Source organism: Macaca mulatta, chromosome 2 (assembly GCF_049350105.2).
Source record: "Macaca mulatta isolate MMU2019108-1 chromosome 2, T2T-MMU8v2.0, whole genome shotgun sequence".
NCBI lineage: Eukaryota > Metazoa > Chordata > Mammalia > Primates > Cercopithecidae > Macaca > Macaca mulatta.
In genome coordinates this window covers 160,929,937-160,943,412 of record NC_133407.1, presented here as the reverse complement: position 1 = coordinate 160,943,412, position 13,476 = coordinate 160,929,937, and the positions used below count along the sequence as shown (strand labels likewise).

At 35.7% G+C, this 13,476-nt stretch overlaps 1 protein-coding gene across 3 annotated transcripts in view; it reads left to right on the top strand.

The window, feature by feature from the left end:
* Nucleotides 1–13,476, top strand: part of SLC49A4 (solute carrier family 49 member 4) — an 89,702-nt gene that overhangs the window by 45,678 nt on the left and 30,548 nt on the right. For all 3 annotated transcript variants that reach the window (XM_015130003.3, XM_077993808.1, XM_028844583.2), the window contains exon 5: nt 10,042–10,150. In XM_015130003.3, the coding sequence (XP_014985489.1) occupies nt 10,042–10,150 (109 nt within the window). The remainder of the gene's footprint in view (nt 1–10,041; nt 10,151–13,476) is intronic.

The window sequence follows — 13,476 nt, the reverse complement described above, 5'->3', positions numbered from 1 at the left end:
CCCAGTACCTCAGTTGAAAATGCAGAAATCACCGGTGTTCTGTGTCGCTCGCGCTGGGAGTTGGAGACTGGAGCTGTTCCTATTTGGCCATCTTGCTCCGCCCCCCAATAAATTTTTAAAAGTCAAAATCATATCAAGCATCTTCTCTGACCATAGTGGAATAAAACTAGAAATCAACTCCAAAAGGAACCCTCAAAACTGTACAAACACACGGAAATTAAACAATCTGCTCCTGAATGATTTTGGGGTTAACAATGAAATCAAGGTGGAAATTAAATTCTTTTGACATGAACCATAATAGTGATATAAGTTATTAAAACCTCTGGGATACAGCAAAAGCAGCGCTAAGAGGAAAGTTTATAGCACTAAATGCCTACATTGAAAAGTCTGAAAGATTACAAATTGACAACCTAATGTCACACCTCAAGAAACTAGGGAAACAGTAACAAACTAAAACCAAAGCTAGCAGAAAAAAAGAAAAAACAAAGATCAGAGCAGAACTAAGTGAAATTGAAACAAAAAATACAAAAGATCAGTAAAACAAAAAGTTGGCTATTTGAAAAGATGAACAAAATTGATAGCCCATTAGCTAGATTAACCAAAAAAAGAAGATTCAGATAAGCTCAATTAAAAATGAAAATGGAGACGTTACAGCCAACACCACAGAAATACAAAAGATCATTCGAGACTACTATGAACACCTCTATGGACACAAACTAGAAAATCTAGAGGAAATCGATGAATTTCTGGAAACATACAACCCTCCTAGATTAAATCAGGAAGAAATAGAAACCCTGAACAGACCAATAATGAGCCATGAGATTGATTCAGTAACTTAAAAATTGCCAGCCAACACATATACACCATGGAATACTATGCAGCCATAAAAAAGGATGAGTTCATGTCCTTTGTAGGGACATGCGTGCAGCTGCAAACCATCATTCTCAGCAAACTTTCGCAAGAACAGAAAATCAAACACCGCATGTTCTCACTCATAGGTGGGAATTGAACAATGAGATCACTTGGACATGGGAAGGGGAACATCACACACCGGGGCCTATTATGGGGAGTGGGGAGAGGGTAGGGATGGCATTGGGAGTTATAACTGATGTAAATGACGAGTTGATGGGTGCTGACGAGTTGATGGGTGCAGCACACCAACATGGCACATGTTGCTACATATGTAGCAAACCTGCACATTGTGCACATGTACCCTAGAACTTAAAGTATGATTAAAATAAATAAATAAATAAATAAAAATAAAATCAAGCAATAAAAATATATATATATTAATTTGAAAAAAAAATTGCTAACCAAGAAAAGGCCATGGTCAGATTGGCCAGATGGATTCACAGTTGAGTTCTACCAGACTTTCAAAGAAGAATTGATACCAATCCTACTGAAACTATTCCAAAAGATTGAGAAAGCAGGAATCCTCCCTAACTCATTTTGTGAAGCTATCGCCCTGATACCAAAACCAGATTAAGAAAGAGGGACTCCTCCCTAACTCAATCTATGAAGCCAGTGTCACCCTGATACCAAAACCTGAAAAAGACATAACAAAAAAGAAAACTACAGGCCAGTAGCCTTGATGATCATAGATACAAAAATCCTTAATAAAATACTAGCTAACCGAATCCAGCAGCACATCAGAAAGACAATACACCATGATCAAGTGGGTTTCATACCACAAATTATTTAAAATAAGCATGTCAAATGTGATATATCACATAAACAGAATTAACAACAAAAACAATATGATCATCTTAATAGATGCAGAAAAAGCATTCATTAGCATCTCTTTATGATAAAAACCCTCAACAAACTAGGCATAGAAGGGACATACTTCAAAATAAAGCCATACATGACAAACCCACTGCCAACATCTTACCAAATGGGAAAGCTTGAAAGTATTTCCCCTGAGAACTGGAACAGGACAAGGATACCCACATTCACCACTTCAGTTTGAAATCACTGGAAGTCCTAGCCAGAACAGTCAGGCAACTGAAAGAAATAAAAGGCATCCAAATTGGAAAAAGAGGAAGTCGAACTATCACTGTTTGCCAGTGATGTGATCATATACCTAGAAAACCCTGAAGACTCTTCCAAAAGACTCCTAGATTTGATAAATGAAATCAGTAAATGCTCAGGTTACAAAATCAGTGTACACAAATCAGTAGCACTGCTCTACACCAACAATGAGAAAGCCAAGAATCAAATGAATAACTCAATCCCCTTTACAATAGCTGCAAAAAAATTAAAATACCTAGGAATATTCTTAACCAAGGAGGTGAAATATCTCTACAAGAACTACGAAACACTGCTGAAAGAAGTCATAGATGACACAAACAAGTGGAAACACATTCCATGCTCATAGATTGGAAGAATCAATATTGTGAAAATGACCATACTACCCAAAACAATCTACAGGTTCAGTGCAGTTCCTGTCAAAATACCAATATCATTTTTCACAGAATTAGAAAAAAAAATCCTAAAATTCATATGTAACCAAAAAAGTCCAAATAGCCAAAGCAATCCTAAGCAAAAGGAACAAATCTTGAGGCATCGCATTCCCTGACTTCAAATTATACTGCAAGGTTATAGTTACTAAAACAGCATGGTACTGGTATGAAAGTAGTCAATGGAACAGTCCGATGGAACAGAATAGAGAATTCAGAAATGAGGCCAAATACATACAACCAACTAATCTTCAACAAAGCATACAAAAACATAAATTGGAGAAAGGACACCCTATTTAATAAATGGTTCTGGGAAAACTGGCAAGCCACAAGTAGAAGAATCAAACCGGATCCCTATCTCTCACCTTATACAAAAATCAACTCAAGATGGATCAAAGACTTAAATATAAGATCTGAAACCATAAAAGTTCTAGAAGATAATGTCAGACAAATACTTCTGGACATTGGCCTAGGCAAAGAATTCATGACTAAGACCCCAAAAGCAAATGCAACAAAAACAAAAATAAATAAATGGGACCTAATTAAACAAAAAGTTTCTGTACAGCAAAAGAAATAAACATCAGAGTAAACAAACAGCCCACAGAATGGGCAAAAATATTTGCAAGCAAGCTCTGTATCTGATAGGAAACTAATATCTAGAATCTATGAGGAACTCAAACGGATCAGCAAGAAAAAAAAAAACTCATCAAAAAGTGGGCAAATGACATGACCAGAAGACATTTCTCAAAAGAAGACATACAAACAGCCCAAAAAAAAAAAATAGGAAAAAATGCTCAACATCACTAATCATCAAGGAAATGCACATTAAAACCACAATTAGATACCACCTTACCCCTGCAAGAATAGCTATTATTAAAAAGTCAAAAAACAATAGATGTTGACATGGATGTGGTGAAAAGGGAATGCTTATACACTGCTGGTAGGAATGTAAGTTAGTACCACCTCTATGCAAAACAGTATGGAGATTCCTTAAAGAACTAAAAGGAGATCTACCATTCAACCCAGCAATCCCACTACTGGTGTCTACCCAAAAGAAAAGAAGTCTTTGTATGAAAAAGACACATGCACTTGCACATACATGTTTGTAGCAGCACAGTTTGCAATTCCAAAGATATGGAGCCAATCTAAGTACCCATCGACTAATGAGTAGGAAAAGAAAATAAGTGTATATACACCGTGGAATACTACTCAGCCATACAAAAGAACAGAATAATGCTTTGTACATCAACTTGTAGGGAGCTGGAAGCCATTATTCTAAGTGAAGTAACTCAAGAATGGAAAGATCAAACACTCTATGTTCTCACTTATAAGTGGAAGCCAAGCTATGCATAGGCAAAGACAGAGTGGTATAGTGGACTTTGGAGACTCAGAATGGGGAGGATGGCAATGAGTGAAGGATAACAAACTCCATATTGGATACACTGTACACTACTCAGGTGGCAGGTGCGCCAGAATCTCAGACTTCACTACTATCCAGTTCATCCGTATAACCAAAAATCATTTGTACCCCAAAAGCTGTTGAAATTCTGAAAAATTTGTTTTAATTCTTTGTATGTTTGGGATAAAAATCTTTGAAAATTTTTAATAATCTTATTTTAAAAGGAAAAATAAGTAAAATTAATTAGAAATAAGTAAAATTAATAAGTAAAATTAGTTTTAGGAAATGAGTAAAATCAATTTTAGTAGCATATTGTTTAACCAAGCATATCTAAAACATTATTTTAACATGTAATCAATACTAAAACTTATTAATGAAATATGTTACAGTCTTTTATTCATATAACATCTTTGATATCCAGTGGATATTTTGCACTTAAAGCGCATGTCAATTTGGACATTAAATTTTTGCTGGAAATACTTGATTTCCAGTGGAATTAAATGGAATACTTTAGGTATCACTAAATTTACAGTTAAAAAAGTATTCATTGAACAATGTCTCTTGTATTGCACTATTTATCCTAAGTTAAAAATAAATAATTACAGTTTCTGAAATTTTGAATCAACAGGTATTTGCTATCATTAGAAAGGATCTTACATTCTATAGGCCATTGTTTGGGGCTTAATTGCAGATCTAACACTTCTGTAGAATACTATTTTTATTATTTTCCCCATAATTTTGAACAAATTACCATAGCTAAAAACAATTCCTTTACCATCTCTTCATCTAAAATGCTTTTATTTTTGTACGAGGATCCAAACCATTTTATAGCTGGCCAAATTATAAGTTCAGATCTGTTAAAAATCATTTAAATGTTTGTCCAACATTTAATTCTGATTTCAGGCAACTAATTTTCTTAATTCTTTTTTGATCATTGAAAAGAAATGTCTATAAAATTGACCATGTGTTTGCTAAAATGCCTTTTAATATTATTCAGTTAATTATTCTAAACTTTTTTTCCACAGCAGACATTTTATTTTGCTCTGCTGCAGCAAATTGTACTTGCCATTCATTGTGAAGTTTGCAACATGCCTTCTTCTATTTTGGTCTCTTCTTTCTACAGGAAATATTCAAATACACAGATTACAATGTCACATGTCACATCAGTGTGTAGAAAAAAATAATTAGAACTGAATCCGTTCATTGACACCAAGATCAGTGATGGATTATAATACTAGAGACAACACCTGCCCCAGCATGCACACTATAATAATATCTTAGTGTTGCAGCTGTTCAAGGGAAACGTACTCCTACCAAACAGAGTTGTGTTTAATGGAAAAGTACCTTTCACTGCTTCTGCTTCAAGTTTAGATTTAAATTAGTTAAAATGAAATAAAATTAAAAACTCAGTTCTTTGGTTGCACCAGCCACATTTCAAATGCTATGTAATATTGTTTTTCAAACTGGTTTACAGCCAACTAATTCAGTGTGTTGACAGCTATTTTCTTTAAGCAAAATAGAATGGAATAAAATAGAATTGAAAATATTATTTCATCACATGAAATAAGGATACCTTCTTTTAGACTTTTGTTTCAGTATATATGTTGCATATATATGGGTAGGTCACAAAGTAAAAATAAATTTCTTACTAAAAATAAAGTGAAAAGTTTTTGAAAATCACTTCTCTATAGTACATTGCCTTTCACATAATAGGTTTAAAAAAAAGTTAGGTTGAATTGTGATTAGTGGCACACATTTGTAAGATGACAGTTTAAAATGATCGCTTTTTTAATGGCAACAAAAGCCAAAATTGACAAATGGGATCTAATTAAACTAAAGAGCTTCTGCACAGCAAAAGAAACTACCATCAGAGTGAACAGGCAACCTACAGAATGGGAGAAAATTTTTGCAATCTACTCATCTAACAAAGGGCTAATATCCAGAACCTACAAAGAACTCAAACAAATTTACAAGAAAAAATCAACTGCATCAAAAAGTGGGCAAAGGATATGAACAGACACTTCTCAAAAGAAGACATTTATGCAGCCAACAGACACATGAAAAAATGCTCATCATCACTAGCCATCAGAGAAATGTTAATCAAAGCCACAATGAGATACCATCTCACACCAGGTAGAATGGCGATCATGAAAAAGTCAGGAAACAACAGGTGCTGGAGAGGATGTGGAGAAATAGGAACACTTTTACACTGTTGGTGGGACTGTAAACTAGTTCAACCATTGTGGAAAACAGTGTGGCGATTCCTCAAGGATCTAGAACTAGAAATACATTTGACCCAGCCATCCCATTACTGGGTATATACTCAAAGGATTATAAATCATGCTGCTATAAAGACACATGCACACGTATGTTTATTGCAGCACTATTCACAATAGCAAAGACTTGGAACCAACCCAAATGTCCATCAGTGACAGACTGGATTAAGAAAATGTGGCACATATACATCATGGAATACTATGCAGCCATAAGAAAGGTTGAGTTCAGGTCCTTTGTAGGGACATGGATGCAGCTGGAAACCATCATTCTCAGCAAACTATCACAAGAACAGAAAACCAAACACCGCATGTTCTCACTCATAGGTGGGAATTGAACAATGAGAACAGTTGGACACAGGAAGGGGAACATCACACACCGGGACCTGTTGTGGGGTTGGGGGAGGGGGGAGGGATAGCATTAGGAGATATACCTAATGTAAATGACGAATTAATGGGTACAGCACACCAACATGGCACATGTATACATATGTAACAAACCTGCACGTTGTGCACATGTACCCTAGAACTTAAAGTGTAATAAAATTAAAAAATAAATAAGATGATCACTTTTTAAAAACAATGCCACTTAAATAAATTTTTTTCCCTGCAAACCTAGCTGCAGATGTTAGATAGCAATAGAGAAAGGTAGAGAGGTAGATTGGGGTCATATTATGACATACTAATAATTTTGGACTATTCTGTTGGAAATAATGAGTCACTGAAGCATTTTAAGCCAAGGCGTTATGTACAAGATTGTTCTGACAAGGAAAAACAGTTAACTTAAAATTGTCCCTCCAACCACTTTGACTTGTGTTTACTTCTAATTACCCTGGAGTCAAACTCTTCATTCTGTTTAAACCATAAAGTATAAGATCTTCCTTCTCTATAAAAAGTCCTTTTCACCAGTACCTAACATTCCTTTGTCTTTTATTGCTTACTGTGCACGATTGCCAGCTTGTACCTTTGGGCTCTCCTGGGGAGTTCTCTGGGCCTGCCATGCCCCATTCCCTTCCTACCAATGTAATTAACCCCAGTCTCTCATAGAATTCCTGAAATCATTGCTTCCTGGGTCAGATTATTTGCCAGCACGTGAACACATGTATTAATCTATTTTTTCGTCGTTTGTATTTTCTTCTCCCATTTCCCTCCCCGAACCCAGGCCACTTCTCAAATGCCTTTAATGTGTATCTCTTTGTCTCTGTACTTTTGCAGTATATGTACTGTTTTGTATGCATCTATGTTTAATTCATGTAAATTATGACATACTGTGGATGTCATTCTGTTTGACATTTTTCACTAAGTACTACATGGGTTTTATTTTTTAACTTTTCATTTTGGAATGTTACAATAATATACAAAGGTAGAATAGTATAACCCCTATTACTCGGTATTGACAATTGTCAGTCAGTTTACAACCAGTCTTGTTTCATCTTTGTACCACCCACTTCCCACTTCCCACCTTCCTGCATCATGAAACAAATCCCAGATGACAACTCCATTTCATCTAGAAATATTTCAGTATGTGCAATATATGTCAAAAATAGACTCTTTTTAACATAAATATAGTGCCGTTATTTTAACTAAAAACTTTTAAATAATAATTTGCTAGTATCAAATCAGTGTTTAAATTTTCAATTATCTCATAAACATTTAACAGTTGGTTTGAACAGTTTCCATATTAGGTCCACACATTGCAATTGGTACAAAGTGCCTTAGAATCTATAGATTTCCTTGACATGACTCTTTGTTTCTTATAATTTAATTGTTGAGGAGCCAGCACTTTTATTCCCAACATCTGGATTTTGTTGATTTCCTCATGGTATAGTTTGACATGTTCCCCTCTCCTTTGTGTTTCCTGTAAATTGTTAACTAGAAATATGTTGTGATTCAGGTTTTATTTTTGCTTTTGTTTTTGTTTTACAAGACTGCTTCATAAGTGATGCTGCCTCCTTTCATCAGGAGGCATGTAATGTCTGGACAACTCTCATTTTGTGATGTTAGCACTCTGTTTCAAGGTGCACCCCTGCTGCCGTGTGTACACCTAGTTCTTTGTACTCCATGGCATTAATTTATCACATTTCATCTACTTATTCTCATTGTGTACCCAGATTGCCTCCAATTTGTTGTTACCACAAACACTACTGCAGTGACATCCTCATTCACGTCACCATAGACCTGAAAATTTATTTGGAAAATAGACCCTGTAACATGACTGCTAGGTCATAAAATAGTCTAAGCTTGATTTGCCAAGCACTGCCAGATCGCAGTGACATGACCATAGCACACAGTAACCACCTGCCTCAGCCTCCCAATTAGCTGGGATTACAGATGCACACCACTGTACCCGGCTAATTTTTAAATATTTTTATAGAGATGAGGTCTCATTATCTTGCCCAGGCTGGTCTCAAACTCCTGTCCTCAAGTGATTCTCCTACCTCGGTCTCCCAAAGTGCTGAGATTACAGACATGAGCCACCATGCCTGGCCAGAGGTTTTTTTAAACTACCTACCCATTCGATGAAATAATATTGGTTATCTGTATAATAAACATTGAGAATTTTAAACAATATGAACAAAATATTTTTCTTGTAAAAATAAAAAATTTCAAGAAGCGAGCCGGGTGCCATGGCTCACGCCTGTAATCCCAGCACTTTGGGAGGCCAAGGTGGGTGCATCACCTGAGGTCAGGAGTTCGAGACCAGCCTGGCCAACATGGCGAAACCCTGTCTCTACTAAAAATACAAAAATTAGCTGAGTGTGCTGGTAGGTGCCTGTAATTCCAGCTATTTGGGAGGCTGAGGCAGGAGAATCACGAGCCAGGGAGGCAGAGGTTGCAGTGAGCCGAGATCACACCATTGCACTCCAGCCTGGGCAACAAGAATGGAACTCCATCTTAAAAAAAAAAATTTTCAGAAGCTTGAATTTATTAACTCACAGATTTTTTATTAACTGACAGACTTTTTCTTTTATAAAGCTTGCCACTTTGAACTTCTTGAAGAATATATATGTATATACATGTATATACACATATATGTATATATAGTTATTCATATGTATATATACATATATGTGCATATGTATGTATATATATGTATATATTTTTTAACTTTTAGGCTCGGGGTACATGTGCAGATTTGTTACATGGGTAAATTACATGTCATGGGGGTTTGGTGTACACATTATTTTGTCACCTAGATAATAACCATAGTGTCCAATAGGTAGTTTTTCTGTCCTCACACTCCTCCCACCCTGCACCCTCAAGTTGGTCCCAGTGTCTGTTGTTCCCTTCTTTGTGTCCATATGTACTTGATGTTTAGCTCCCACTTGTGAGAACGTGGTATTTGCTTTTCTGTTCCTGTTAGTTTACTTAGGATAATGGCCTCTTGCTCCATTCGTGTTGCTGCAAAGGTTGTGATCTTATTCTTTTTTATGTCTGAGGAGTATTATATGGTGTATTTGTACCACATTTTCTTTATCCAGTCTACCATTGATGAGAATTTAGGTTGATTCCATGTCTTTGCTATTGTAAATGGTGCTGCAGTGAATACACACGTGCATGTGTCTTTATACTAGAATGATTTATATTCCTTTGGGTATATACCCAATAATGGATTGCTGGGTCAAATGGTAATTCTCTTTTAAGTACTTTTAGAAATTGCCAAACTGCCTTCCCTGGTGGCTGAACCAATTTACACTTCGACCAGCAGTGTGTGTGCATTCCCTTTTATCTGCTACCTTCCCAGCATGTTATTATTATTATTTTTTTTTTTTAGTTTTTAATAATGGCTATTCTGTAGATATTTTCTGATTCTGGTGTTCCAGTTTCCAAATGACATACATTTTTCATGACTATGTTTATTCTAGATTTTTAATTTGTTGCAATATTTCCTTTTATTTCTCATTCACAGCAATTTTAGATTTTTGATGATTGCTTTAGCATATGCCATACCACTTGGTGTATTTGCTGGCTGGTCTGGAGTTCTGGACTTAATTTTAACACCAGCGCACGTCAGCCAAGTAAGTATTTTATTTCTTTATATGTTGTAGATATTTTCATTCATTTGATTTATAAATACTGGTTACGTGTTCTTGGTTTTAGCTTCAAGGACTGGGTAAAACATTGTCCTATACCATTGTTGCAAAAGCAAGATCTTTATGGAATGGGTAAAAAATAATGTTGATTTTCCTCCTTGATTTTGACAATAGTTATGAATTTCACATTTCTCTGGACATTATTAATGATACGACTGGCTTTTTAAGAAAGGAAGGAAATCTTAGTTTTGTTGACTCCATTCTTTATCCTTTCTTCATACCTTATGAAGAAGACTAAGATCCCATATCAATTATATAGCTATTTCTTCATCTAGTTTCTGACTTTCTCTGTGGGCTCCAAATAAGGGTATTTCATTTCTTTAAAAATAACCATTTCACCTATATGCTTGATACCATCCATTCCTTCTCTTTGCTTCCAGATAGCACGGTAGAAAAGAGGATAGAGAAATATGGAGAGGTAAATAGAAGAAAACACACTAATGTGATATTCTATTGTATGAGTGAAAAAAAAATTTTGTCTATTCTGCTTTTAGTGAACATTTGGATTGTTAACCTTTTTTGACAACCACAAACAATGCTATATTAACACTCTCATACATGTCTCTATGCACTTCTATATACATTTCTAATGGATACATATCTAGGAATGGAACTGCTGGTTATAGTATATGCTACTTTGGTAGGTGATGCCAAACTTCTCCAAAGTGGTGGTATCCATGTATAATCCTACCAGCAATATATGAAATTTCTCATCATCCCACATCATTTGCCACTTGTGTGATGATATTAGTCTTTTTCACTTTAGACGTGCTGATAGCTGTGCAGTTGTATGCCATCGTAGTGACTTCTGTGGTGTCTTTTCAGTGTGAATTGGATATTTTGAATATCCTTTTCTGGTGACATACCAGTTTGAGTCTCTTGCCCACTATTGGGCTACGTTTTTCTTACCAATATGTAAAGAAGAGAGCTGTGCAGAAGGGAGCTCCCCAGAGGACTTTGTGGGGACTCCAGTAATCTTTGGCTGAGAAATGGGCTGCACATATAAAGGGCAAAGCTACTAGAGGCTTAACAGAGAGAATGGTATGGATTGAAAGCAGAACAAAGATAGAAGAGGTCAAGCATTGTCTTGGAGTTCTGGCCCAGTCAAACTGTAGAATCAAGGACCATGTCCTAGATAGAGAAAGTCTTACTCTAGTTTAGACCCATCATAAACAAAGACAAAAATCTGAAGAGGAGACACTTTGGAGATCTATCCTTACAAAGCACAAAATGAGGCCTACACATCCTCAAGGTAATCAAGCAATAATTGAACTGTCTACTAGAACAAAAGTCAACCATTTTAGAAAAAGTAAAAGAATCTAAAATCTCTTTATTGTATCATCCACAACATATAGTATACAATTTTTTTTTTTTTTTGACGGAGTCTCGCTCTGTCGCCCAGGCTGGAGTGCAGTGGCGCGGTCTCGGCTCACTGCAAGCTCCACCTCCTGGGTTCACGCCATTCTCCTGCCTCAGCCTCCCAAGTAGCTGGGACTGCAGGCGCCTGCCACTATGCCCAGCTAATTTTTTTGTATTTTTAGTAAAGACGGGATTTCACCGTGTTAGCCAGGATGGTCTCGATCTCCTGACCTCGTGATCTGCCCACCTCGGCCTCCCAAAGTGCTGGGATTATAGGAGTGAGCCACCGCGCCCAGCCCAGTATACAATTTTTTAAAAAAATGCATCAGACATGTAAAGAAACAGGAAAGTGTGACCCCTATTTGGCCAGGTGCAGTGGTCTCAAAAAATAAATAAATAAAAGTTTAAAAATTTACAAAGCAATCATTAGAAACCAACTCTTAGAAACTCTAGATGTTTGATTTAGCAGACTGAGGCTGTAATGCTAAAAGATAAAGATAAATCTTTGCTTGCTCCAAGTTCATAAATATGTTATCTTGTACAACTGTGTCATCCTGTATAGTAGCTACTAGCCACATTCAAAATAAACTTCAAACTTAATTTGAAATTTAAACCAATTGAAATGAAATAAAAGTAAAAAATAACTTCCTTAGTTGTGTAGCACTTTTCAAGTGCAGGATAGCCACATGAGACTAGTAGCTACCATGTTGCACGGTGTAGATAGAGAACATTTCTATCATCAAAGAAAGTTCTATTGGACAGTGCTGTTCTAGGGCTTTGTTCTTTTACCTGTCACATTTACCTAGAATTTAAACCTAGAATTGATTTTGTACTTATTATAAGATAGGGGTTAAGTTTCTTTTTTCCCATAGATATTTGTTAACCTAGGATCAGTGTTTGAAAAGATCATTTTTTTCCTTCACTGCCCTCTGTTCATCTTTGTTGTAAGCAAGTTTCCTTCTATACACGGGTGTATTTCTAGACTTGATTCCTTTAGTCTCTTTGTCCCTGCACCAATACCAAATTGTGTTATTTATTCTAGTGTTATAAATAAGCACTAGTTTTGATATTTAGTAAATATCCCCCTTTATTGGGATTTCTATTAGAGTTTTTATATCTACAGATCATTTTCAAAATTAACTGCTTTATAATACTGAGTTTTCTGAACCATGATCATTATGTTTCTCCTCATTTGCTTAGGTCCCAATGTCTCTGAATGATGCTTTATAATTTTCAGCAAAGATACCTTCTGTGTGTTTATTAGCTTTATTCTCAGGTATTTGATACTTTTTGAAGCTATTGAAATTAGCAGCTTTTAACATTTTTATTTTATTTTTAAAATTGATATGTAATTGTTGCACATTTTGGGGGGATATATAATATTTTGATACCTGTACACAGTGTGTAATGATCAAATTGGTAAGAGTGCTATCCACCACCTCAAACGTTTATTTTTTCTTTGTGTTGGGAACCTTACAACTCTTATAGCTATTTTGAAATGTACAGTAAGTTATTGTTATCTGTAATTTCCCTACTGTATTATTGAGTACTAGAACTCACTCTTTCTATCTAACTGTATTTTTGTACCCCTTAACCAACTTCTCTTCATCCTCCCACCTTTCTTCATCAGTAGCTGGTAACTATCATTCTACGTTCTGCTTTCCTGAAATCCACCTTTTTAGTTCCCACATATGAGTGAGAACGTGCAATATTTGTCTTTCTGTATTTGGCTTATTTCAGTTAACATGATTTCACTTAACATCCATGTTGCTGCAAATAACAGGATTTCATTCTTTTTTGTGACTGAATAATATTCCATTGTGTATATATCTGATATTTTCTTGATGCATTCATCTGTTGATGACACTTAGGTTGTGGCTATTGTGAATAGT